Source organism: Ornithorhynchus anatinus, chromosome 21, assembly GCF_004115215.2.
Source record: "Ornithorhynchus anatinus isolate Pmale09 chromosome 21, mOrnAna1.pri.v4, whole genome shotgun sequence".
NCBI classification, from domain to species: domain Eukaryota; kingdom Metazoa; phylum Chordata; class Mammalia; order Monotremata; family Ornithorhynchidae; genus Ornithorhynchus; species Ornithorhynchus anatinus.
Window position 1 is genome coordinate 17,399,883 of NC_041748.1, and position 23,766 is coordinate 17,423,648.

At 50.3% G+C, this 23,766-nt stretch overlaps 1 protein-coding gene across 4 annotated transcripts in view; it reads left to right on the forward strand.

The window, feature by feature from the left end:
* WSCD2 (WSC domain containing 2) overlaps nucleotides 1–23,150 on the forward strand; it is a 43,507-nt gene extending 20,357 nt beyond the window's left edge. For all 4 annotated transcript variants that reach the window (XM_029049521.1, XM_029049519.1, XM_039915113.1 and 1 more), the window contains 7 exons: nucleotides 3,391–3,505; nucleotides 6,775–6,959; nucleotides 15,503–15,624; nucleotides 15,921–16,095; nucleotides 16,781–16,945; nucleotides 19,610–19,810; nucleotides 21,912–23,150. In XM_029049521.1, coding sequence (XP_028905354.1) covers nucleotides 3,391–3,505; nucleotides 6,775–6,959; nucleotides 15,503–15,624; nucleotides 15,921–16,095; nucleotides 16,781–16,945; nucleotides 19,610–19,810; nucleotides 21,912–22,264 — 1,316 coding nt within the window. In that variant the 3' untranslated portion in view covers nucleotides 22,265–23,150. The remainder of the gene's footprint in view (nucleotides 1–3,390; nucleotides 3,506–6,774; nucleotides 6,960–15,502; nucleotides 15,625–15,920; nucleotides 16,096–16,780; nucleotides 16,946–19,609; nucleotides 19,811–21,911) is intronic.
* The last annotated feature ends 616 nt before the right edge of the window (nucleotides 23,151–23,766 follow it).

Genomic DNA, 23,766 nt, shown 5'->3' on the forward strand with positions numbered 1-23,766 from the left:
GGTGTACAATTTTCCCGATCCCATCCTGATAAAGGATAATCAACCTATGTTCATCCATTCAGTCATATTTATTGAGCACTTACAGTGTGCAGAGCACTCTACTAAGCGCTCGGGAGAGGACAATACAACACAAAACAGATACATTCCCTGCCCACAGCGAGCTTACAGTCGAGAGGGACGAACATCAAGAGCAGTCTCCCTTCCAGAATGCACAGCGGTCACTGGCCCCGGAACAATTACCGGAGTCATTACGGTCAGATTTATCACGAATAAAATTAGTTGTCCTTGTTGTACTTTCTAAACGATTAGTACAGTGCTCTGCACACAGTAAGCGCTCAATAAATACGATTGAAAGAATTGAAGGCTATTCAGAATTGTGGAAATGCCAAGATGAGATGAAAATAATTGAAAGCAATGAGCTGTGACTGTTCCGTGGTTAAAGGTACCCGGCCACATTTCACTCTCTGTCAGCAGCAGCCAGAGGTGGGATGTAGGCAGGGAATGTTTCCATTAAATCTGTTGTATTGTACTCTCCCAAGCACTTAGAATAGTATTGAGAAGCAGCGTGGCTCAGTGGAAAGAGCCCAGGCTTGGGAACCAGAGGTCATGGGTTCGAATCCCCAATCTGCCACTTGTCAGCTGTGTGTCGGTGGACAAGTCACTTCACTTCTCTGTGTCTCAGTTCCCTCATCTGTAAAATGGGGATTAACTGTGAGCTTCACGTGGGACAACCTGATGACCCTGTATCTACCCCAGCGCTTAGAACAGTGCTCTGCACATAGTAAGCACTTAACATATACCATGATTATTATTATTACCCCTCTAGACTATAAGGTCATTATAGGCAAATACCATTAAAACAGTAAAAAATAAAGTAAGAATAATAATCACTGCAGTTTTGGGTAAGAACTTACTATGTGCCAGGCACGGGGGTAGAGACCAAGCAAATCAGGTTGGACACAGTCTCTATCTCACGTGGGGCTCAATCTTAATGCTCTGACTCCCGAGCTCTCTCCAATAGGCTAAGCTGCTTCTCTTCATCTACCAACTCAGTTCTCTTGTACTTTCCCAAGTGCTTAGCACAGTGCTCTGCACAATGTAAGCACTCAATAAATATGATTAATTGATAGATTGACTGAATAGGTCACTGTCACTCTCCACAGAGCGTAAATAGGACAAATTTCAGAGGTCCTACTTAGGTGGCCCCGTGCAGACGTCATAATGATAGTAACCGTAGTATCTGCTAAGCGCTTACTGGGTGCTGAGCACTCTAATAAGCACTGGGGTAGAAACAGGATAATCAGATCCCACTAGGGTTTCACAATCTAAGTAGGAGGGAGAATAGGGATGGACCCCCGTTTAGACTGTGAGCTCGTCACTGGGCAGGGATAGTCTCTATCTGTTGCCAAATTGTCCATTACAAGCGCTTAGGACAGTGCTCTGCACATAGTAAGCGCTTAGTATATACTATTGAATCCCCATTGTGTGGATGAGGGAACTGAGGCCCGGAGAAGCAACTTGCCCAAGTGACTTGGCCAAGATCACAGACTGACACCTCCTCAGTCGCCACCACCCTTTCGAATTGGGGAAGCGAGTGGGAGAAAAGTGATGTCCAGGAGAACAAAGCATGCCAAAAGGAACGGCCCCTGTTAGAGCGGGAGAGGGTTGGAAAATATCTTATTTTATGACCGTATTGAGGAACAGAGGGTGGCAGTTCCACCACACTGCAGAGCAACAGAGGCTGCAAATCAACTGGCCTTTGATTGCTCCCAGAAGTTAGAGCCCTGTAGGACTTTGGAAGGGAAGGGAAGCATATTCCAAGTGGTCAAACGGGAGCTCGCTATGGCCATGGAACGTGATTCTGAGCTCCACGAGGGATGGGGACCGTGTCCGACCTGATAAAAATGTATCTACCCCAGAGCTTAGAAAAGCACATAGAAAAGCAGCGGGGCTTAGTGGAAAAAGCCCGGGCTTGGGAGTCAGAAGTTGTGGGTTCTAATCATGGCTTTGCTGCTTGTCAGCTGCGTGACTTTGGGCAAGTCATTTTGCTTCTCTGTCCCTCAGTTCCCTCATCTGTAAAATGGGGATTGAGACTGTGAGCCCCACCTGGGACAACCTGATAGCCTTGTATCTCGCCCAGTGCTTAGAGCAGTGCTTACCATCATTGTTATTATTATTATTGTTACATAGTAAGCACTTAACATATACCACAATCATTATTATTATTATAAATACCATAGATTTATTATTAAATGGCTACCCAGCTCCTGATTGGGGCTCTTTAATTTGAAGAATGAGTGGGGGTTTTAACAGCAATAATAATAATTATGGTACTTGTTAAGCACTCACTATGTTCCGAGCACTGTTCTAAGCACTGGGGTAGATACAAGATAATCAGGTTGTCCGTCGGGAGAGGCCTCACAAATTTAATCCCCATTTTACAGATGAGGTAACTGAGGCTCAGAGAAGTTAAGCGGCTTGCCCAAGATCACACAACAGACAAGTAGCAGAGTCGGGATTAGGACCCAGGTCCTCTAACTCTCAAGCCCGAGCTCTTGCCACTAAGACACGCTGCTTCCTCAAGCGGCCCGTCTTTTGTCAGCCCGTCTTCTGTTTCCACTTGACACATACAATAAAAGCTCAGACCCAAAGGCCACGATGGGTAGTGGGGAGGAGGCAGAGGGAGGGAAGTGGAGTAGAAAGATGCCCCGAGAGGAGAGGGGGATGTCGGAGTGACAGACCTGTGAGATCAGAACCTGGCCCCGACAGTGACAACTTTACGTCCTGGTCCCCACTCATGGAGTAGCAAGAACAGTAAGATATTTTGAGCAGCCACTTGGTGCGGTGCACTGTACTAGATGCTTGGGTGGCTTAGATGGAATAATCATAACCATAATTATGGTGTTTGTTAAGCGCTTACTATGTGCCAGGCACTGTACTAAGAGCTGGGATGGATATAAGCAAATTGATTGGACCCAGTCCCACATGGCCAAATGAAAAGTTCCTTGCCATCAAGGAGGTTACAAAATACAGAAGCAGTGGCCTAGTGGATAGAGCCCGGCCCTGAGAGGCAGAAGGACCTGGGTTCTAATCCCAGCTCTGCCACTTGTCTGCTGAGAGACCTTGGACAAGTCACTTCACCTCTCTGTGCCTCAGCTCCTTCATCTGTAAAATGAGGATTAAGATTGTGAGCCCCATGTGGGACAGAGACTATGTCCATCCTCGTATCGCCCTCAGCGCTTAGTTCAGTGCTTGGCACAAAGTAAGTGCTTAACAAATACCCTCAAAAAAAAGCTCAGTCCAGGGCTCTGTGCACAGTAAATGCTCACTGAGCATTACGGATTGATTAACTGACAGCGTTGCGGTCTCTTCTCTCCCCTCCTCCCGCAGCGACGTACATTGGCTGCTACGTTGACGATACCCACCACCGAGCTCTCCGTGGGGCATCCTTCTTTGACTACAAAAAGATGACGGTCTTCCGTTGCCAGGACAACTGTGCCGAACGGTAGGGGGGGCGGACCAGCCCCACTGTCTTCTCCAATTCCCTCCTGTGAACAGTTCCTCCTCCTGACCGCCTCTCCCCACTTGATTTCTTCTGTGTGTGTGTGTGTGTGTGTGTGTGTGAATGTGTGTCCTGGGTATGCCTGTGTGGCCATGTGTTGGCATGTGCACGAATCAATCCATCAGTCATATTTATTGAGCGCTTATTGTGTGCAGAGCGCCTTACTGAGCATGCGGGAGAGGACAGTATGACTCTTTTGGCCTGCATTTGTGTTTACATGTGGGTGTGCGTTGTGTCTTTGTGTTTGTGTGAGGGTGCGTGCTGCGGTGGTGCCCGTTTGGGCATGCAGGAGGATGTATATTTGCACAGGTATGTGTTTGTGTGCCTGGGTGCTCACATGTGAGTGTAAGTTTGCATGTTTGCTTGTGCCTGTGGAAGGCTTTCTCTGGGAAGGGCTTTGTCTTTTCCTCAGGGATGCACGCCGATTAGATCATTCGGATTCAAAATAAATCCGATTTTCAAAATAAAAAGAGATCTCTGTTTTCAGACGGTTCGCCAAGGAGAGGGAGGGACGGAAAGCAAGATGAAAAGAAAGGTGGTGGGAAGGTGGGGGGGGAATGGTTATTTCCCAAAAATGACTCAAAGCTCTGAAAGGAGCAGCCATCAGATCCAGATTCAAAGCGCAACCGCTTTGAGAGAAGTCATTGCACGAGCACCATCCCACCAGGGTCTGAACCTCCCGCCTCGAGCTTCCTCATGGCGTCGGAAGCCCACCGAGATGGCCCCCACAAGCCCTGGCTGCGGAGTCCTCGCTGTGGTCGCCCTATCTCTTTTCACTCCAGTATTTCTCTTCCCTGGGGCTCGGGGTCGTTCCCTCTAGGTAAATGAGGATTAAGACCCCTGGGCGGAGCCGGCCTGCTGGTAACCCCGGCGCTCCACGCTCAGAGCCCCAATCGGCTTGACCCGGGCAACGGCTTTAATTGGAGAATTGGTGAGCTCATTATGGGCAGGAAGCGGGTCTGCTAATTCTGTTGGATTGTGCTTTCCCGAAGTCCAGTGTTTTGTACATAGTAAACACTCAATAAATTCCATCGATTGATGGGTTGTCTGATTGCAGCCGGGGTTCGAGGTTCGAAGGCCCAGCCCGGGGAGTAGACCGAGGTGGAGAAGAGGAAGCTGGGAGTCTGGCAAACCCAGGGATGCTGCAGACTCAGGGCAAGATGGGAGGCCTTGAGAATCCTGATTCCCTTTGTTTGTTGGTGGTTTTTTAAAAATTGTATTTGTTAAGTGCTTACTATTTGTCAGTCACTGTATTAAGTGCTGGGGTTGATTCAAGCTGAGCAGGTTGGACATAGTTCCTGTCCAACATGGGGCTCACAGTCTTAATCCTCATTTTACAGATGAGGGAATTGAGGCCCAGAAAAGTGATGTGACTTGCCCAAGGTCACACAGCAGGCAAGGGCAGAGCAGGGATTAGAACTTGGGTTCCCTGGGCTCTAACCTCTAGGCCACCTCCACTATTAATCCTATCTGGGACCCAATGCTGACCTCGATCTCTTTTTTTTTTTTCCCCAATAGTGGCTGTTGAGTGCTTACTATGAGTCAAACGCCGTTCTAAGTCAATTAGGTTAGACACTGACCCTGTCCCGAGGGAGAACGGGAGAACTGAGGTCCAGAGAAGTGAAATGACTTGCCCCAGGTCACACAGCAGACAGGTTTGCAGATACAGGATTAGAACTCAGGTCCTCCGGCTCCCAGGCCAGGGGTCTTTTCATTAGGCCACGCTGCTGCTTCTTTCTGTAAATGCCTGGGCCAGATTGTGCTTAAGATCGTGTCACCCCGGGGTGCCCACCCTCCTATCTTGCTGGAGCCCCCACCGTTCAGTCATTCATTCATTGTCATATTTCTTCAGCGCTTACTGTCTACAGAGTACTGTGCTAAGCGCCGTCCCCAGGGGTCCGGCCTCCTGTGATTCCCCAGGGAAGGCCCAACCCGTTTCCCGATGGATTCGTCCCTCTCCTGCACATGGGCTCTTTCCCATACTCTGTCGCTGGTTCGGTTTCCCGATCCCATCGGTCTCCCCGGCCACCGCGGCTCCGTAGCCCTACGGATGGGGTCCCATCATTTCCTCTCTCGCCTACGACACACGCGACATCCCTTTTGCCTCTAAGTGATGTTGCTGTCTCTTGCTTTTTGATGGATCGCACCTGGGAGGTGTTTTTTCTTTTAAAGTGATGCTTCTTCGGGCCGGTGCGCGGTAAATCATCAGCAGGGAACTCACCCGGTGGGCCCGAGAGTTCCAGAGTGGGGTGGGAGGAGAGAAGCCCACGGGAGAATCATGGTATCCTGGGCTGAAAATTCAGCTGAGAGATCGGGACGGAGGCCAGGAGGTTTCCACTCAGCTTTTCCTCGCACCCACCGGGAACCATCTCAGCCAATCCATCAGTGCATCAGTGGTATTTATTGAGTGCTTGCGACATGCAGAACACTGTTTTTTTAAGCGCTTGGGAGAGTCCGAGAGAAGCAGCGTGGCTCAGTGGATAGAGCATGGGCCTGACCTGGGTTCTAATTCAGTCTGCTGGTTGACTGGGCAAATCACTTCATTTCTCTGGGCCTCAGTTGCCTCATCTGTAAAGTGGGGATTAAGAGCGTGAGCCCTCTGTGAGACAGGGATTGTGTCCAACCTGATTAACTTGTCCCTACCCCAGGGCTTAGAGCAGTTCTTGGCACATAGTAAGCGCTTTAACAAATACCATAATTATGATTATTATTGTCCATTTCAACAAAGTGGGTAGGCATGATCCCTGCCCTCAAGGAGCATATGATCTACTGTGTGCAGGACAATGTACTGAGCATTTGGAGGAGTCCAATAAAAGATTTTTTTTTTAAATGGTACTTGTTAAGTACTTACTATGTGTCAAGCACCGTTCTTGGTGGCAGGGTAGGTACAAATATAGACAGAGTCCCTGTCCTTGGACCACGCTGTTGTATGTTACAGATCCTACCCTCAAGGAGCTTACAGTCTAGAGTTTGTCCTCTAGACTGTAAGTTCGCTGTGGGTGGAGAAGGTGTTGGCTATACTGTGTTGTACTCTCCCAAGTGCTTAGGTGTGCTCCACACACAATAAGCACTCAGCAAATGCAATCGATCGATCGATTGATGGATTGATTTCCACCAGCCCACCCCGCTTCTCCCTCCCGCTGCCGGGATGCTCAGCTGCCTTCTCCGTCCCGCCCGGAACCCCCGAGTTTGACGGTGACCTGTCCCCACAGGGGCTACCTGTACGCGGGCCTGGAGTTCGGGGCCGAATGCTACTGCGGACACAAGATCCAGGCCTCGAACACGAGCGAGTCCGAGTGCAGCATGCAGTGCAAGGGGGAGAAGACCGACATCTGCGGGGGGGCAGACCGCCTGTCCATCTTCCGGCTGGAGCTGGCCCAGGAGTCGGCCCGGCGCTGTGAGTCACTCCGGGCACGGGGCGGGCAGTGGGGGGTCCAGCCGGCCACACCACCGGCTCAGCGGGGGCCTCCGGGGGAGGGGTCTCCCGGAGATGGACGGGAGGGCGGAACCACGCCTATCCGTACCGATCGGACAACCCGCACGGCGGTGTCGGCCCGGTCCTCCCTGCTGCCTCTGGGGACCCGGGGCCATAAGAGAATGGAGGACGGGGGCCGGGAGCAGGGGCGATAATACGGCACGAGTTGCGGTGGTGTAGTTGTCGTTGTCGTCGTAGCAGCAGTAGGTGCGGTTGCAGTCATAGTAATGGCGGAGGGAATAGCAGCAGCCGTCCGGTTTGTCGCAGTAGTGGCGGTGACGGTTGTAATTGCGGGAATCGGAGTGATAGTAGTAATCGAAGTTGTCATAGTAATAGCAGGGATAGTCGTAGCTGTGGTCTGGTCCGGGCTAGGGGAGGAACGTGGGAAAGAGTTTGGGGGTGAGAGAGATGAGATCGGGGCCCAGTGAGTAAGCTGACAATAAAGGAGCAAAGTGTGAGGACTGGGCTTGAGTAGATCAGTGCGGTGAGGTAGGATTGGGCGAGCTGAATGAGGGCTTTAAAGCTGGTGGTAAGGAGTTTCTGTTTGATGTGGAGGTGGATGGGCAACCACTGGTGGTTCTTGAGGAGTGGGGAGACGTGGACCCAACGTTTTTGTAGAAAAATGATCCGGGCAGCAGAGCGAAATATGGGCTGGACTGGGGAGAGACAGGAGGTAGGGAGGTCAGTGAGGATGCTGTCATTCAGGCGTGATAGGACAAGGGCTTGGCCCAGCATGGTTCGATTTGGATGGAGAGGGAAGGGCGGATATTAACGATGTTTAATGATGTTGCGAAGACAGAAACGACAGGATTTGGTGACAGACTGAATATGTGGGTAGAATGAGAGAGATGAGTCGAAGACAGTGCCCAGGTTAGGGGATTATGAGATACGGAGGAGAGTGGAATTTTCTACAGTGGTGGGAAAGACAGAGTGAGGACACAAGATCCAGGACTTACTCATCAGTGCAGTTTCAGATCTGTAAGATAGATACCTGTTCTTCCTTCCCCTTAGATTGGGAACCCTGTAAGGGACAGGGACTGTGTCTAACCTGATGACCTTGCATCAACCTCAGTGCTTGACAAATAGCGTTAGACAAATTTCATAATTTGGGGGATCACACGGACAACCCAGGAGGATACCCAACCGCCGTCTTCAATTCTTCCTCTCGCGTGTGCTCCCTCCCTGTGTGGGTTGGAAGGGCTTGCTGTGGCGGACAAAACTTGTCGTGACTTAAAGGTCACCTACACCTGGGTTGCCTTATCCGACCTGTAGGGAGAGGGAGAGGAGGTCAAAAGAAAGCCTGCCATATTGCTCAGAGTGGAACGTCCGCCGACGAGGACATGAGATGTCAAAACACCACCAACTGAGACCAGCGAGGCCCAGAGACATCACAACAAAACTGGCTGAAGCGAATGAGGCCCAGAGACTTCACGATACCACCGGCTGAGGCGATTGAACCCTTGTTTTTTAGAGTTATGGGAAGGAAACGTGACTGCTAATATTGCTGAAGGTGGAGGTTCCACCAATAAGGCCCACAGACATCATAGCACCACCAGCCGAGGTGAATCCAGGGACATCACAGCACCACCAGCTGAAGCAATTGAACCCTTGGCTTTTAGAGTTAAGGGCTGGGAATGTGACGGCTAATATTGCTGAAAGCGCAGCTTCCTCCAACAAGGCCCAGAGACATCCCAGCACCACGGCTGAGGCGAACGAGGCCCAGAGACATCACAGCACCTCCGGCTGAGGCGAACGAGGCCTAGAGACATTACAGTACCACCATCTGAGGAGATTCAACCCTTGGCTTTTAGAGTTACGGGCAGGGAACGTGATGGCTAATATTCCTGAGAGTGGCGCTTCCGCCGTCAAGGCCCGGAGACATCACAGCACCACCAGCTGAGGCGATTGGACCCTTGCCTTTTAGAGTTTTGGGCAGTGAACCGGTCTGCTAATTCTGTTATACTGGACTCTCCTAAGTGCTTAGTACAGAGTTCTGCACATAGTAAGCGTTTGATAAATACCACTGGTTAAGTGATTAGCGTAATTAGAATTGTTTGCTCAAAGTAAAAAAGACTTTATCCTGGAGTGACAAGCAGGGATCCTCTGCTCCCAAAATAGCCACTCAATCACTCGTGTTAAAAGGTGAATGGTAGACGTTGCTCCTAATAATGATTATTATGATTGTGGTAATTGTTAAGTACTTACTCTGTGCCAAGCACTGTAGTAAGCGTTGGGATAGATACAACACAATCAGGTCCCACGTGGGGCTGACAGGCTAAGTAGGAGGGCAACAGGGACTTATTTGTTGTGATATTTGTTAACCGCTTACTATGCGGCAAGCACTGTACTAAGCCCTGGGGTAGATACAAGGTCGGACACAGTCCCTGTCCCGCATTGAGCTCAAAGTCTTAATTCCCTTTTTAAGATGAGGTAACTGAGGCCCAGAGAAGGGAAGTGACTTGTCCAAGGTCACATGGCAGATTCGTGGCAGAGCCAGGATTAAAATCCAGGTCCTTCTGACTCCCAGGCCTGTGCTTTACTAGGCCATGCTGCTTCTCATGCCCATTGTGCAAATGAGAGAACTGGGGCACAGAGAAATGAAGCGACTTACCCGAGGTCACACAGCACAAATGGTAGAGCAGGGATTAGAATCCGGGTCCTCTGACTCCCAGGCCCGTGCTCTTTCCACTTTCTGCTTGTCTCGCTATTCTCAAAGGCTCATGGATCTCTGCTGAGGACCTCAATCCGCTCAGGGAGAAAGCTGAAGTCGTTTGATTCCAAACAGAATCAAACCCAGTCCGCGCTCAATCAATCAATTGTATTTACTGAATGCCCCCTGTGTGCAGAGCACTGTACAAAGCAAGAAGCCACTGAGGCCAATACCCAGAACCTTTGATCGGGAGGCCCAAGCGGCCTAGCGGAAAGAGCATGGGCCTGGGCACCTGGAGACCCGGCTTCTAATCCTGCCTCCGCCATTCTCCTGCTGCGTGGCCTTGGACCAGTCAGGGTTATTTAGCGAGCGCTTACAGTGGGCACAGCTTCTCTGTGCCTTCGTTGCCTCATTCTTCCTCGCCCTTAGACTGTGAGCCACATGCGAGACCAGGACTGTGTCTGATCCGCCTAGGTTGCGTCTACCTCAGTGCTTAACACAGTGTTTGGTGCATTATAAGGGTTGAAGAAAAGTCCATCGTCATTAGTGCCGATGGACGATCTCTGAAGCACATTCCAGGGTCCAGCCACTAGAGGGCGAGGAGGTTTTGTGCCCATGTGTTTATTAAGATTTTTTGCACCTTTTAAAGTGAGGGAGAATTTTCTTCCTCCATCCCTAAAGGCGTGAGCACGTGGAATTCTCCTTTCCAGACCAGTCCCGAGAGAAGTCCCGTAAATGCCTGAGGGATGGACACCAAACCCATTTCCACGTTCATCTGTTTGAGGTGAAATGCTCGTCAGGAATAGTAATAGTAATGTCGGTATTTGTTAAGCGTTTACCATGTGCCCAGCACTGTTCTAAGCGCTGGGGTAGATACAAGGTCATCAGCTCGTCCCACGTAGGGCTCCCAGTCTTCATCCCCATTTTACAGAGGAGGGAACTGAGGCACAGAGAAGTTAAGTGATCTGCCCAAGGTCACGCAGCTGACAAGCGGCGGAGCTGGGATTTAGAACCCACCACCTCTGACTCCCCAGCCCGGGCTCTTTCCGCTGAGCCACGCTGCTTCGTAATTTAGAAGGTCAAAGAAGAGCTATTGAAACCTCAACGAGGCCACCAACACCTAGGACAGCTTCATCTTTCAAAATCTCTCGCCCAGTGGTGAGGAAGGATGAGGGAGCTGCGGAAATAGGGAGGGTGAGGTGAAGCCCCCGCTGCCATAATAATTTGTGCTCAGTACAGTGCCTGGCACATAGTAAGTGCTTAACAAGCACTGATTTTTTAAAAAAGCACACAAAAAAGTGGACATTTTATCCTCATTTTATAGAGGGGAAGCTGAATAGTAATAGTAGTAGAAGTATTTATTGAGCACCCACTGGGAGCCGCTCAATAAGTACTATTAATTGATTGACCTCTTCTCTGTCCATGAGGAACTTGCACTCTAAGAGCAGGGGAGACAGACATAAAAATATTTACAAATAGAGTAGAAAAAATACCGACTCGAATGTTCAGTTGAATAATCAGATATGGGAAAATAGGTAGGCTCTACCAACTCTGTTATATTGTGCTCTCCCAAGTGCTTAGTGTGTGCTCTGCATGCAGTAGGCATTCAGTAAATACCATCGATTGATTCATAGACAGAGAAATAGAGGCAGTCTTTGTGTGTTAGGGGGCTGAGAATTCAGCAGGGGAGGTGAGGAGATGGAGAAAGCTTCCAGAGAAGCCAGTGCGCAGGAAGAACACCTCTTGCTCTCCTAGTGGCTCATTTGTTCCAGATAACATGCCTTCCAGCTCCATTCTCTCCAGCCGTGACCCACCGAAAACGGTGGATTTCATTTCCCCCGTAAACCGAATTTCACGGAGTACAAGCTCACCCCTGCCTGAAGCTCTAGGTCCCTTTGGATTCAGGCAGATGGAAAGAAATTGGGAGTCCAACAGACTGTTAGCACATTTGGTAGTCACTAAAAATAGGCGGCTTGAATTATCCTTGGATAGTTAGACACTCAATCTAATTCAATCTCTTGCAGATTATAGGGGGACTTTAATAAAGTTCAGCTGAGAATCCCCGCCCCAATTCCCTATCATATTCAACACAGCACAGATGAGTTTGATCCCCAGAGGGATTGGCCATTTTTAAATACCAAAAAGAACGGTTCTATCATTTATTTGGATGTCGAAGATCGGTGACATTTCGCCAGTTCTCGAAAATGCTCAGCAGCTGTGACCCAGCTTGAGGCGACCGCTAAAAACCCCATCACCCTTTGCTCCTTCCCAGCTCAGCTTCTAGCCGTAACTCACTCTCGGCACTTTGAACCCTGCTCACACCGGGCTTATGGTCTAGAAGGGGGGATACAGGCATCAAAACAAGGAAACAGGCAAAAATATAAATAAATAGAATTATAAATACATACACATCAAAACAAGTAAGCAGACATCAATATAAATAAATAGATTTATAGATATACACATATGTACACAGGTGTTGAGGGGCAGGGAGAGGAGGGTAGAGCCTGGAACGTGTTCCTCTTCTCATCTGACAGACCATCACTCTCCCCACCTTCAAAGCCTTATTGCAGGCACATCTTCTCCAAGAGGCCAGCCCTGACTAAGCCCTCCTTTCCTCTTCTCCCACTCCCTTCTGCGTTGCCCTGATTTGCTCCCCTGATTCATCCCCCCTCCCAGCCCCACAACACTTATGTGCATGTCTGCAATTTATCTATCTATCTATCTATCTATCTATCTATCTATCTATCTATCTATCTATTTATTTATTTATTTATATATCATTATATTGTATTCTTCCAATGATAATAATAATGATAATGATCCTATTGGTTAAGCACTTACTTTGTGCCAGACACTGTTCTAAGTGGCCATGCTGGGATTAGAACCCATGACCTCGAGACTCCCAGGCCCGTGCTCTATTCACTATGCCCTGCTCAGTACAGTGCTCTGCACTGTAAATAATAAATAAATACAACTGAATGAATGAATGAGATATGGGTGAGGGGGGCTGCCCGGCCCAGCCTGCTATCCTAGCCAGATACCCTGACCTTTTTCTACCACGTGTCAACTAATTTATTTATTTATTTTAACATCTGCCTCCCTCTCTAGACTTTAAGGTCATTGTGGGCAGTGATTGTGTCTGTTATTGTTCTGTTGTACTCTTCCAATCGCTTAGTTCAGTGCTCTGCACACACTAAGTGGTCAGTCAATACGATTGAATGAATGAATGAAAGGAGAAGGGCACCAAAGCCGCCTCTTAAAAGCAGTTGCCGCTTTTCCAAGGTCGATTGGAATTCACACTCCGACTCAGCTTAACCAGCGTGGCCCAGAAGGCGGAATACAGAAGCCCTCCTGACCCAAATTTTCCACCCAAGAAGGAAGCTTTCGAGCGGCAGCTGTGCGGCTGCGACTCCTGGCTTCTTAATTAATGAACTAATTACAGAATTCATTAAGTGCTTACGACGTGCCAACAGCCGGTGGGGGTGAAGCAAAATGTTTGGGCCCAATCGCTGTCACGTTCATTCGTTCATTCATTCGTCCAGTTGTATTTATTGAGCACTTACTGTAGGCAGAGCACTGTGCTAAGTGCTTGGGTAAATACTATATAACAATACAACAGACACATCCCTTGCCCATACAAGGTCATGGGTTCAAATCCCAGCTCCGCCACTTGTCAGTTGTGTGACTTTGGGCCAGTCACTCAACATCTCTGTGCCTCAGTTCCCTCAACTGTAAAATGGGGATGGGACAACGTGATGACCTTGTATCCTCCCAAGCACTTAGAACAGTTCTTTGCACATAGTAAGCTCTTAACAAATGCCATCATCATCATTATTATTATTATTATTATCAAGATCACATCTCCTCCAAGAACCCTTCTCTGACTAAGCCCTCATCTTTCCTTCTCTCTCCCCGTTCTGTGTTGCCTATGCACTTGGATCTGTCTCCTTTAAGCACTCAAAAAATCCCTCAACATCAACCCCACATTACTTCCATACATATCCTAAATCTATTTTAATGCCTGTTTCCTCCTCTAAACTATATGCTCCATGTGGCTCTGTGGCAAGTAGCCAGTGGCCAATGTCCTTTGGCCAATCCTCTGTGGCTGTAATTTATTTTAATGTCTGTCTTCCCCTTCTTTACTGAAAGCTCTTTGCGGACAGGGTATCCGACTCCCAACTCTGTTCTATTGGACTCTCCTACGCGTTAAGTACAGTGCTCTGTACACAGTGGGTACTCAATCAATAGCATTTGTTGGTTAATTGATTCCTGGCTCCCAGGCTCATGCCGTTTCTTCCAGGTCACATCGGTTGCTTCTCTCCACAGCCTCGCCATGGATGGCTTGGCTGGGTCTTGGGTTGGCAATGACTTTTCTTCTGCCTCAACTTGTGCTTCACCTCTGAGCCTTGGGGCAGCAGACATTTTAAAAAAGTGATATTAGTTAAGCTTTTACTATGTGCCAGGCACTGTACTAAGCAGCGGCGTGGATACAAGCAAATCAGGATGAACACGGTCCCTGTCCCACGTGGGGCTCATAGTCTTGATCCCCATTTTACCAGTGGGGTAACTGAGACCCAGAGAAGTGAAGTGATTTGCCTAAGGGCCCCCAGCAAACAAGTGGCAGAGGCGGGATTAGAACCCATAACCTTCTGCCTCCCAGATCCAGGCTCTATCCACTAGGCCCTACTGGGTTCTGGGTCATTACTTCCTTGGTCAAGGCAGGAGTTTCACCCTTTGTTAGAAACTGTATCCCAGAAGCCTCAAACATACCGTCCTCTTCCCTCAGACACATCGCCACCATGCTACTCAAAAATGCAATCCCCCCCTCACCCCCAGCCACACACATACAACACACACAATGCACACACAGAGCAGTGGTTTGCCAGATGTGATGGAGAAGGGAGTTTCAAGCAGGGTCAAAATGAGTGATCACGGACTCCAAGGTGGCTGAGAGAAGAATGAGACACAGTGAGTAGGGTAGCTTGGGAGGAATGGAGAGTGTGACCTGGGGTGTAGTGGGAGAAGAGAGCAGATCAGTAGAGAGCTGATTGAGTAGCTTAAAGTCACTTTAATTTCTGTTGGATGACAGTGGAGGTCTTTGAGAAGTGGGGAGATGTACTCTGAATGACGTTATCGGGAAGTGATTCGGGCAGCCTTATGGACTGGAGAGGGGAGAGACTGAAGATACATCAGAATCAAAAATGGGATATGGTCTTATGAGAAAAAGCATTGACTTGAGGGAGAGAGAGATCTGGGCCCTTCATTTTTAAATTTTTTAAAATGTTATTTGTTAAGTGCTTACTATGTGCCAGGCACTATACTAAGAATTGGGATAGATACAAGTTGTCAGGTTGGGCACAGTCCCTGTCCCACATGGGGCTCACAGTCTTAATCCCCACTTTACAATAAGGTAACTGGGGCCCAGAGAAGTGAAGTGAATTGCCCAAAGTCACACAGGAGACAAGTGGCAGAGTGGGATTAGAACCCAGGTCCCCCAGGTCCGGGCAATAGCCACTAGGTCAATAGTGGGGTTCTTCCGCCTCACCCTCGCTGCAGGTCTCTGAGTCAGACCCTTAGCCCCCGGACCTCCCCTAGGGAGCTTCTTCGCCCAGCCCCCGAAAAAAAAAATCCCCCGTTTCCTCCTTCCTTTGCTAAATGCCCCCTCCTTTTGTCCCCCTCACCCTAAACTGCAGGACCATCATTCAGACCCCTAGGCCACATGCGGACCTTCCCTCAGGAATTTCTCCGACTCCCACAAAATCCTCAGACTCCTCCTTCCCTTGCTAAATGCCCCCTCCTCTTGTCCCCCCAGATGGGAGCGCCATTTTTCGCGGCTGCTTCCGCAGACCAAACAACATCTCTTTGGCGTTGCCCGTCACGGGCCTCATGCTGAACCTGTCTGTGGACAAATGTGTTGACTTTTGCACCGAGAAGGTAAGCGAGGACGTGGGGAAAGTCGCCTACCTTTTCTGCGCCTCCATTTCCCCCTCTGTAAAATGGGGACCGCTAAACCACTCCCTCTCCCCTTTAGAACGTGAGCCCTGTGTGGGCCAGAGACCAGGTCCAAACGGGTTGCCTCGTGTTTACCCCAGTGCTTGGCACCCCGGAAGCTTGTATAAAATTCTTTATTAAAGGAAAGAGCAGGTGGAGGGTGAAGCAGGGATGAAGCAGGGAAGGCTGGGCGGAAGAGGTGGGCTAGGATTAAGCGAGCGTCTCCCCTCTCCCCCCAGGAGTACCCCCTGGCCGCTCTGGCCGGGGTGGGTTGCCACTGTGGCTTCCCCACCCATCGCTTCACCCTCCATGAGCGGGAAGACGAGCAGCTGTGTGCGCAGAGGTGCAGCGGCGAGGAGTTCGAGAGCTGCGGGACGGCAGATTATTTCATCGTCTATCAGACTCAGGTGCAAGGTACATCCCCTCCGGCCCCCCACAATCTCTCCCACAGCACGGGTCTCACGCTCGCTGTTTCTGAGCGACTGCGCCTTCAACAAGAAGCAGGGTGGTTTAGTGGATAGAACATGGGCCTGGGAGTCAGAAGGTCAAGGGTTCTAACCCTGACTTACACATGTCTGTTGTGCGACCTTGGGCAAATCACTGCACTTCTCTGGTCCTCAGTTCCCTCATCTGGGAGATGGGGTTTAAGACTGTGAGCTCCATGTTTCCAAACCAGTTACCTCGTATCTACCCCAGTGCATAGTACTGCATTTAGAAAGCATTTAGTAAGTACTTTAGCAAATTCCAGTTATTAGTATTATTATTTTTGTCTTCCCCGCCCACAGAATTGCTGCCATGTAAGAGTGGAAGCCCCTTGTGGACACGGGCACCATCGCTTGTTTCTTTCCATTGTTCCTTTCAAAGTGTTCAGTACCATGCTGAGCACTCAATCAATTCCATTGCTGCCATCCCTCAGTCTTCCCCGCCTCCTCCTCTTCCTCCTCCCTCTTCCCACTTCCCTTCTCCTTCCTCCTCATCTTCCCTTTCTCTCTTCCTCCCCCTTCTCCGCTTTGTCCTCCCCCCTTCCTCCTTCTCTTCCTAACCCACCCCACCCCCCCGTCCCCTTCCCTGAAGCGTCTCGGCCCGTCTTCCCTTCCAGATAACCGCTGCATGGACAGGCGCTTCCTGCCAGCCCGGTCCAGACAGCTCGCCGCCCTGGCCAGCTTTCCGGGGGCGGGGAATACCTGGGCCCGCCACCTCATCGAGCTGGCCACCGGCTTCTACACGGGCAGCTACTACTTTGACGGCTCCCTCTATAACAAAGGTGAGCGGGGCCGGACGGTGAAGGGGATGCTGATCTAGGGTTCTGACCGTCTGGGACCGGTGGGGAGGCGGTGTGGCCTAGTGGGAAGCACCCGGGACAGGAAGCCAGGAGACCCAGGGATCCAATCCCTGCTCCGCTCCGGCCCTGATGGGTGACTTTGGGCCTACCCCCTAACTGACTCTGGGCCTCACTTTCCTCATCTGTAAAATGGGGATCAGAGACCTGCTTTCCCCTCCTTCTCAGAAGGATAGATTCAGGGACCTGGGTTGTAATCCCAGGAAGCATCATGGCCTAGTGGATAGAGCCTGGATCTGAGAGTCAGAAGGACCTGAGTTCTAATCCCAGCACTTCCACTTGTCTACCGTTTGACATTGGGCATGTCCCTTCAATTCTCTGGGTCTCAGTTACCTCATTTGGAAAATGGGGATTAAGACAGTGAGCCCCAGTATAATAGAGTTGGTAGACATGGTCTCGGCCCTCAGAGTTTGTGTGCAGATCACTGTGCTAAACATTTGGGAAAGTACAGGAAAGTTAGAAGACACTATCCGTGCCCTCATGGAGCTTATAGTCTCTTCTGGGCAAGGCACTCTGCTAAGTACTGGGAAGAATGCAGTAGAGTTGATAGACATGATCCCTACCTTCAAAGAGCTTATAGTTTATAGTATGCAAAGCACTGTACTGAGTGTTTTGGAGCTTGCAGTAGTGTTAGTAGACGATTCCCAAGCCATTAGGACAGTGTTCTGCTCAGAGTAAGCACTCAGTTGGTCTGCTGTGGGGAGGTTGTTCCAGGCCAGAGGCAGGATGTGAGCGAGAGGTTGGTGGGGAGATAAATGAGATCAAGGTACAGAGAGTAGGTTGGCAGTAGAGGAGCAAAGTGTGTGGGCTGGGTCGTAGTAGAAGAGCAGTGAGGTGAGGTAGGAGGGGGCGAGTCGATCGAGAGCTTCAAAGCCGACAAAATATTTGAATCTGGTAGAAAGATGTGAGTGCCTCAAGAGGGATTTTCAGTGTGATGAAAGACTAGATCAAAGAAGGCTAAATAAAAAGCAGGAAGCCAAGAAGAATGATGCCAAATCCAAGGGCTTCTACTTCATCCTAATCCTCCTCCACCTCTCAACTGCCTTCGGTACCGTGGACCACCTCTTTCTCCTGGAGGTGTCTAGCCTTGGCTTCTCCGACACCATCCGCTCCTGGTTCTTCTTCTAGTTCACTGGCTACTCATTCTCAACATCTTTTGTGGCCTCCTCCTCTGCCTCCCCCGTAAGGCTCAGTTCTGGGTCCCCTTCTACTGTCCATCTACACCCACCCCCTAGAACTCATTTGCTCCCAGGACTTCAACTACTAGCTCTACGAGGCCCTGCTGCCCGGATCGTTTTTCTAAAACAGCTGCTCAGTATACATCTCTCCACTCCAGTGGTTGCCCATCCACCTCTGCTTCAAACAGGAATGCCATCCCTTAGGCTTTAAGGCACTCAATCAGCTCATCCACTCCCACCTTACCTCACTGCTTTTCTACGGCCACCCATCAGGTTCACCTCGCTCCTCTGATACCAATGTATTCACTGTACCTCAATTTCTTCTGTTCCGCCACTGACCCATTGCCCTCATCCCCCCTCTGGCTTGGAGCTCCCTCCCCATTCATATCTGACAGTCCATCACTCTTCTCACCTTCAAAGCTCTCCTAAAATCACATTTCTTCTCCAAGAATTTGTCCCTAAATAAACCCTTATTTCTCCCATTCCCCCTCCCTCCTGCATCACGTATGCACCTGGCTTTGTACTCCTTACACAGCTGAGTATTCATCTAACCCCCACAGTACTTACTACATAGCCACCTATAGTTTATTTTAATGTCTATCTCCACCTCCAGACTATAAGCTCTTTGTGGGCAGGGAACATGTCTACCAACTCTATTGTATTGTTCTCCTCCGCGGTCTCCTCATATAATAAATGCTCAACAAATTCCATCGATTGATTGATGATTGATATATATTAAGTACTGAGGATATTCCAGTCCTGTGGTAAGAGCTGGGATAATAACCAATACAATGATGGCATTCAGTAAGCGTATACAACGTGCATAGCACTGTACTAAACGTTGGAGTAGTTACAGGATGGCCAGGTTTGACACAGTCCCTTTCCCACAAGGGGCTCTCAGCCAGGATAGCAGAAATTGAATCCCCATTTTACAGATGAAAGAACTGAGGCCTAGAGTAGTTCAGTAATATTAATGATTCTGACATTTTTTAAGTGTTTTCTCTGTGCCAAGCACGGCACTAAGCACTGGGATAGATACAAGATAGTCAGGTCATACACAGTGCTTGTCCCACACGGGGCTCCCAGTCTAAGTAGGAGGGAGAGTAGGCGTTGAATCCCCATTTTACAGATGAGGAAACCGAGGCCCAAAGAAGCAGAAGGGCTTGCCCGAGGTCGCCCAGCAGGCCAGCAGCGGAGCAGGAGCTAGAACTCGGGTCTCCCGGCTCCCAGTGGGAGGCGCGTTCCTTAAGGCACCAATGCCTCCCATCCCAGTGGGAGGTGAAACCCAGTGTAGAGGAGGAGTGGCAGGTGCCATTTTGGAGGGCAGAACTCCGTATGCGGCCAGGGAGCGGGTCACATGAGGTCCCGGTGGGGTGACCGGCCACTCTATCTGTGGTCTCGGCCGGCACAGGGTTCAAGGGCGAGAGGGACCATTGGCGGAGCGGGAGAACCGTCTGCGTCAAGACCCACGAGAGTGGTCGGAAGGAGATCGAGGCCTTTGACGCCGCCATCCTGCTCATCCGCAACCCCTACAAGGCCCTCATGGCCGAGTTCAACCGCAAGTACGGCGGCCACATCGGCTTCGCCTCCCACGCCCACTGGAAGGGGAAAGGTGTGTGTGTGTGTGTATGTGTGTGTATATGTGCGTGCGGCCTGTTTCCCTCTGATCTCTCTGCTCCCTCTTTGGCCCTTAGGTCACTGCTCTCCCTCCACCTCTCGCCCTCTGAACACCTCCCTCTCTTCCTCACTCCCCTCTCCTGTCCTTCCTCTCCATCCCTCCCTCCCTGGTCCCTCCCCTCCATCACTGGCCTTCTGGTCCCTCCCATCTCTCTATCTCTCACGGCCGGTGCCTCCTCTCGGTCCCTGGCCCTGTGGAGGCTCTCTTACGGCCACCACCTTCTGACTCGTGCTCTCTGGACCCTCCCTCATAATCAGTCTCCCCCGAGACCGTCGCTCTGACCAACAGAGTCCAGAGCATCCGACCAACAGAGAGTCCAGCTGAGGTCAGTGGTTCCTCGCCAGGGACATCCCATCAGCTCAGGTTTCTCCCCGTGACCCTCAAGAGCCTCAGTTTCCCTTTTCAAGCACCACCGTGGCAGCTCCCAGATCCACCGTCTCCCTGGGCGTATTGGGTCCAACTCCCAATCCCAACATCCTCTCCAGCAAAGGGAGGAGACGGGAGCTTCCTCCGCCCACAAACCGCGCTCCAACTCCGGCGGGCTTCCCTCCTCTCCTCATCCAGACTCCTCTGCGGGCCGGGCTGGAGGCCTCTGGAAAATCCATATTTGGTTCCGGGACATTAATTTTATGATATCCCTGGAGGAGTTCCAAAGCAAAGTTTTATGTGCTCTGATTACACAAGGTGAATCGTCCTGGATCTGGTTAATGAAACCGATACTGTGTTGAATGATTCTTAGGGGAATTAAGTACAGTTAAGCTATTAATCAGGCCCTGGTTTCTCCAGAAAGGTGAGGAAACAGCAGACCCAGAGCTTTTATGTCTCGTCGGAGAAGGGTGGATTATAGTTCCGGCGGAACCTGGGTTTGTTACTGATGTTTCATTGTTCCCTTTATTACTCCGTGTGAATGCTGAGATCAATTACCCGGCAATCCCGGGGGGAATTGAAAGGTTTTTTTTCTTTCAGAGGAAGCCCTCTGGTCCATCCTGGGATATGCACAGTTCGCAGATTTTTGGCAGGAACTGACTGCACAGAGCTCATTGGGATGACTCTGTCGAGCTCTCCTCAGTCAACCAGTCAGTCAGTCATATTTATTGAATGCTTACTGTGTGCAGAACACTGTACAAAGTGCTTGGGAGAGTACAGTATAACAATATAACAGATGCATCCCCTGCCCACAATGAGCTTACAGTCTAGAATGGGAGAGAGATATTGATAGAAATAAATAAATGGCAGATCTGGACATAAGTACTGTGGGGCAGGGAGGGGGGATGAAATAAGGAAGCAAGTCAGGGTGATGCAGAAGGGAGTGGGAGAAGAGGAAAGGAGGGCTTAGTCAAGGGAGACTTCTTGGAGGCGATGTGCCTTCACATAGCACATAGCAGACAAGTGGTGGAGCCAGTATTAGAACCCAGATCCTTCTGACTCCCAGGCCCGTGCTCTTAATCAATCAGGGAGATAAAGGGCTAAACTTACGAGCAAGGATCGTGTCTCCCAGTTCTATCACATTGCTTAAGTTTATGCTTACGGACGCAGCATGGCCTAGTGGATAGAGCACGGGCCTGGGAGTAAGAAGGACCTGGGTCCTAATACTGGCTCCACCACTTGTCTGCTGTGTGACCTTGGGCAAATCACTTCACTTCTATGGCCCTCAGTTACCTCATTGGTAAAAGGTAGGGTAAGACTGTGAGCCCCATGTGGGACAGGGACTATGTCAAACCTGATTAGCTTGTATCTACCTTAGCGCTTAGAACAGTGCTTGACATATAGTAAGCACCTAACAAATACCACCGCCATCATCATCATCCTCTTCTAAGCACCCAGTACAGTGTCCTACACACAGGAAGCGATCAATAAATACTATCAATTGTGAGAACCTTTGGACCCCACAGCCACTAGGGCGACTTTCCCCCTGTAGCAATAATCATAATAATAATTCTGGGATTTGTTATATGGCAGGCACTGTAGTAAGTGCTGGGGTAGATAAAAGGTAATCGGACTGGACTAATGAAAGCCCTTGGTTCCCTTCCTCCAGAATGGCCTGAATTCGTAAAGAATTATGCTCCCTGGTGGGCCAGCCACACCTTGGACTGGCTGAAATACGGCAAGAAGGTCTTGGTGGTTCACTTTGAAGACCTGAAGCAGGACCTCTTCATCCAGCTTAAGAGGATGGTCAGCTGGCTGGGCGTCACGGTCTTTGAGGACAGGCTCCTATGCGTGGAGAGTCAGAAGGACGGGAACTTTAAACGGTCGGGGCTGAGGAAGCTGGAGTATGACCCTTACAGCCCCGAGATGAGGAAAATGATCGGCAGCTACATTAAGACAGTGGACAGGACCCTGAAGCTCAGAAACCTCACCGGCGTTCCAGATTATTACTACCCTAGATGATGGAGCGGGCCTGGGGCGCCATCTCGACCCAGAGGATGATGGAAAGGGAGATTGGGGGAGGGGGAGAGTGGGTAACTGTTCTGCTGCTGATGTGTTTCCTGCATGAGAAAGATGGAGCCGTCCAGGGAGGGCGTCGCCTAGTTGAGACCAATTCCCAACTCGGTGACTTGCCAGGCACCCCTCTCCACCCCCGAACCCCAACCTTCTGACCTCCACATTTTTCAGAGATCTCCCCCCAGCCCCAAACCCGAAGAACCACATCTTTTCTACGGTGCACGTTCCTCCCTGGGGGGTGTCTGGGGTGGATTCTTGGCTGGTTCTTCTCTTCCTCTCTTGAAGCTCACCCGGAGGAAGAAGCCGCTGCCACCATCATGCAGGGAGGGGAGGGAAGGGGAAGGTCTGATCAGAAAGGCTCCTCCTTACAGATACATTCATCCCGGGCTTGAAGGGCTAAGCATTCGAAGCCCCGTAAGTGTGTACCTCTCCTGGCCCCTGGCTTCTGGCCGCCCAGAGAGGACTCCCACCTGAGGCCCCAGGTTCTTTCCCAAATTGAGATCCCCATTAGTGGCTTCCTTCCCCTCCAGCCTGAGGCACTAAAGGAGCACTAAGATGTCTGAATTTCTGCCTCCACTTCCCCACCTTGGTTCTTCCATATTTTGGGGTTTGGGAGGAAGCAGAAAATAGGCCAAGCGGCTCTGCATTCTGAAGTGGGGGCTGGATGTGCAACCGAGAACCACCGGCCCATTCGTGGCCAACTCCCACGCCACCGGGTTCCAGGCAAGACTATTCGCCCCGGACCGATCTGAAGCTTCGAGAGGGAGAAGCAGCATGGCCTAGAGGAAACAGCTTGGGCCTGGGAGGCGGGGAGCTGGGTTCTAATCCAACCTCCTCCACTTACCTGCTGGGTGATCCAGGGTAAGTCGCTTCACTTGTCTGGACCACGGTTTCCTCTTCTGTAAAATGGGGATTCCATACCCATCCTTTTTCCTCTTTAGATTGTGAGCCCTTTATGAAGCAGCGTGGCTCAGTGGAAAGAGCCCGGGCTTAGGAGTCAGAGGTCATGGGTTCTATTCCCGGCTCCACCACTTGTCAGCTGTGTGACTGTGGGCAAGTCACTTCACTTCTCTGGGCTCTGGGGATTTACTGTGAGCCTCACGTGGGACAACCTGATTACCCTGTATCTACCCCAGCGCTTAAAACAGTGCTCTGAACATAGTAAGCGCTTAACAAATACCAACATTAATATATAGTGCCAGGCACAGAGTAAGTGCTAAACAAATACGCCAATTAAATTCAGTGCTCTACTAGGTCACTTGCACTTCCTCCAACCCCAGATACCCCAGATGCCCACTTTCTCATGTGGCACCTCCTTAAAGGGCATGGGGTCAACCTGGGCTTCTGCGCTGAGTGTTATAACCCCTAAAGTCGCAAAATCATCAGGTTGGATCAAAACTCTGACCCAGTATTGAGCCCGAGAAACAGAGGACAAAAGTCCAGTCAGA